We start from the raw sequence: 3,535 nt of genomic DNA, 5'->3' as shown, positions 1-3,535 counted from the left end.
CTATGGGGTTCAACAAAGTTTACTCTTTGTATTCATGTCTATTAAAGTTTCTTTCAGATTCAATAAAAGAATTAATTATATCTATCAAATAACTTCTATAATTAGTTAAAACTATAAAAATTAAATAGTATAAGCTTAACAATAAATGGTACAATAACATTTTATTTTCTGTAATCAGAGTTTTCAGACCGCATCATTTAAAAATGTTCACTTATTTCTGAGGACCACAGGGACAGTTTGCTTACACTTTCCCATTTAACCATGTTGATAGGTTGCTTGGTTTTTTGTTTTCTTTTTCATTCATTAGTTATCAATTACAAGAGAACAAGAGAAAAGGACAAGAAGGCGAGAGCACACATACCACTCACTCCGATTTTAAAAGCAATTTCAACTACTTTTCACTTGACTATGTCTCAAAGTCATAGCGCCACCTTGTGTTTACTCTCCGGAAATGCTATGAGGGCAGATAGTGCAAAAAAGCTTTGTCATTGAATTTTTTTTAAATGTTTAAGCAGCTGAACAAAATGATGCTAAGCTTATGACTAAGTTGATAACCACACAGATCACACGCTGATAATGACACAGATCACATGCTCAGTTTGGAAATATAAAAGTAAAAACTGAGAAATCAACGTGGCATTAGAAAAATAAACCACCTAAGTAAGTTTCAAACAAGAATACTCAAGGGAAAAAAAGAGGCAAAACCTAAATGTTACTAAAAGAGGAAAATAAATTGAAAAACATTTTAGAACCTCATTAATAGACCATCTGCAAAATTTGACAAGAGTAAATTATCAAATAAAACAAAGAGTTTACACTTGAAAATCCAGCAGATCTAATTATAAGATTTCTTCATTACATAGCCTCTGCCCTTAATCCCTACAGACAGCATTATAACAAAGTCTTGGTATATTAACAACTCCCAGTAAATTACATACATTTGATTATGTGAGAGTGTGACAACACTTTTTCAGTGTTTTGTAACCTAGGGAGATTTCTTTAAGGACTAATGCTGCTGCTTCTATGTTTACAATAACACCAACATCGCGCACAAGCTTAGTCACTCAGTCGTGTCGACTCTTTGCAACCACATGGACCCAGGAGGCTCCCCTGTCCATGGGGATTCCCCAGGCAAGAATACTGGAGTGGACTGCCATGCCCTCCTCCAGGGGATCTTCCCAACGCAGGGATCAAACCCGGGTTTCCCCCAACTGCAGGTGGATTCTTTACTGTCTGAGCCACCATGGAAGCCCAACACCAACATTACTTACACCAATATAGGCTTTCCGGATATCCGAGGGTGTCTCAGCACTTCTGACATTGTCTCTTTTGTTTCCTCCATTCTTTCTTCATCACTTGAATCCACAACAAATATTACCCCATAGGACTCAGCATAGTAATTCTTCCAGATTCCTCGAATTCTTTTTCCACCTCCCAAGTCGAAGATGGTGACTTCAAACTTTCCTTGTCTAAGGTCAATTTTGGAAAATCCAACAGTAGGAGCTACATCTTCAGGATACTCTGTTTCAAATGAAATAATCAAATGGAAAAGGATCTTTAGACTTCAAATTAGTAACGCTAATTTAACTTCACAACTTAAATGGCATAAGTGTATTATTCATCATATATTACTACTAAATAGAATGTTTATTATTTGTTTACATAATGAGCATTACATCTAAGCAAACTGGTTTGGAGGAAAGATAGGTACTATAAAATATCCAATTAGAATTTACACTCCTTGCAGACAGGGCTTTTTGTTTGCTTATTGATTTTATTGCTATAACCCCAGGTCCTAAAATAATGCCTACAAGATAACAGGTACTTAATAAGTATTTGTAGAATAAATAAATGAACCTTTGCTTTAAGGCTACAGATTCTCCAAGTTACAAACAATAAATATTTCAACTTTCAACACCACGGCCATCCCCAGGGACCATTACAACCCATGTAGAGTTATAAAGAAAAACTAAACATTTAGAGAATAGTTTAAAACAACCAAACAATGGGAGAAGCTATGAAGAGCATGGCAGAAAGCAAGGACGAACCAGAAAGCCTCTAGATCAAAGTGAGAGGAGCGTGAAAAACTTGAAACTCAACATTCGAAAAACTAAAGTCATGGCATCTGGTCCCATCACTTCATGGCAAATAGATGGGAAAACAACGGCAACAGTGACAAACTTTATTTTCTTGGGCTCCAAAATCACTGCAGACGCTGACTGCAGCCACGAAATTAAGATGCTTGCTTCTTGGAAGGAAAGCTGTGACAAACCTAGTGTTTGTGTGTTAAGTCACTTCAGTCATGTCTGACTCTTTGCGATCCAATGGACTGTAACTCACCAGGCTCCTCTGTCCATGCACACTTAGACATCATATTAAAAAGCAGACATCACTTTGATCACAAAGGTCCATATAGTCAAAGCTATGATTTTTACAGTGGTCATGTATGGAGGCGAGAGTTGGACCATAAAGAAAGCTGAGCACCAAAGAACTGATGCTTTGAACTGTGGTGTCGGAGAAGACTCTTGAGAGTCCCTTGGACTGCAAGGAGATCAGACTAGTCCATCCTAAAGGAGATCCGTCCTGGGTGTTCATTGCGAGGACTGATGCCGAAGCAGAAGCTCCCAATACTTTGGCCACCTGATGCAAAGAGCCAACTCAGGGAAAGCACCCTGATACTAGAAAAGATTGAGGGCAGGAGGAGAAGGGGGCAACAGAGGATGAGATAGTTGGATGGCATCACTGACTCAATGGACATGAGTCTGAGCAAACTGTGGGAGATAGTGAAGGACAGGGAAGCCTGGCATGCTGCAGCTGATGGGGTCACAAAGAGTTAGACACAACTTAGCAACTGACAACAATGAAGAGTATGGGACCATTCCTTTTTAATTTGAATAAAAGCTATAATTGGAATAAAGAAACTTACAAGGACAGCTTGTAAATGTAAAGAGTAGATTTTATTTTTTTCTACAAGAAAAGAATACAGGATATTTTCATAAATTATAACTGAATTGCTTTGTACGTCTGCATATGACAGCACAAAGAAGTACAGGATATATACAATTATAACTGCCAAGGAATGGTAATGACAATAAGAGATTAAAAAGATCACTAAGGTTCAAGCCTTGAACTAGGAGCTGAAACCTAGACTTTAAAGCTAGGTTGAATTTAAACAGTCAGATCAGTGATCTAAGTAACAGAAATGGAAAAAGCAAGACGTACAAACAAGTTGAACATTGTAGTTGGAGCAGATCTTTAATGGTGAATGTACACTGAAGAGGGTTCTGAAGACAGAGAACTGGGAGCCACAGAAGGCATTTCAGCAGACCAATAATATAATTGAGATGACTAAAAAGGAAAAAGGAAAGAGAAGTCGCTCAGTCGTGTCTATCTCTTTGCGACCCCATGGACTGTAGCCTACCAGGCTCCTCCATCCATGGGATTTTCCAGGCAAGAGTACTGGAGTGGATTGCCATTTCCTTCTCCAGGGGATCTTCCCGACCCAGGGATGGAACCTGGGTTTCCCACACTGCAG

The 3,535-nt window shown here is 38.5% G+C and overlaps 1 protein-coding gene across 4 annotated transcripts in view; it reads right to left on the bottom strand.

The window, feature by feature from the left end:
• ARL13B (ADP ribosylation factor like GTPase 13B) overlaps positions 1-3,535 on the bottom strand; it is a 77,352-nt gene that overhangs the window by 46,171 nt on the left and 27,646 nt on the right. For 3 of the 4 annotated variants that reach the window (XM_061134073.1, XM_061134075.1, XM_061134076.1), the window contains one exon: positions 1,272-1,521. The exons of the other annotated variant lie outside the window; for it this stretch is intronic. In XM_061134073.1, coding sequence (XP_060990056.1) covers positions 1,272-1,521 — 250 coding nt within the window. The remainder of the gene's footprint in view (positions 1-1,271; positions 1,522-3,535) is intronic. 4 annotated transcript variants of the gene reach the window in all.

Source organism: Dama dama, chromosome 31, assembly GCF_033118175.1.
Source record: "Dama dama isolate Ldn47 chromosome 31, ASM3311817v1, whole genome shotgun sequence".
Taxonomy (NCBI): Eukaryota; Metazoa; Chordata; class Mammalia; order Artiodactyla; family Cervidae; genus Dama; species Dama dama.
This window is presented reverse-complemented; position numbering and strand designations above follow the sequence as displayed.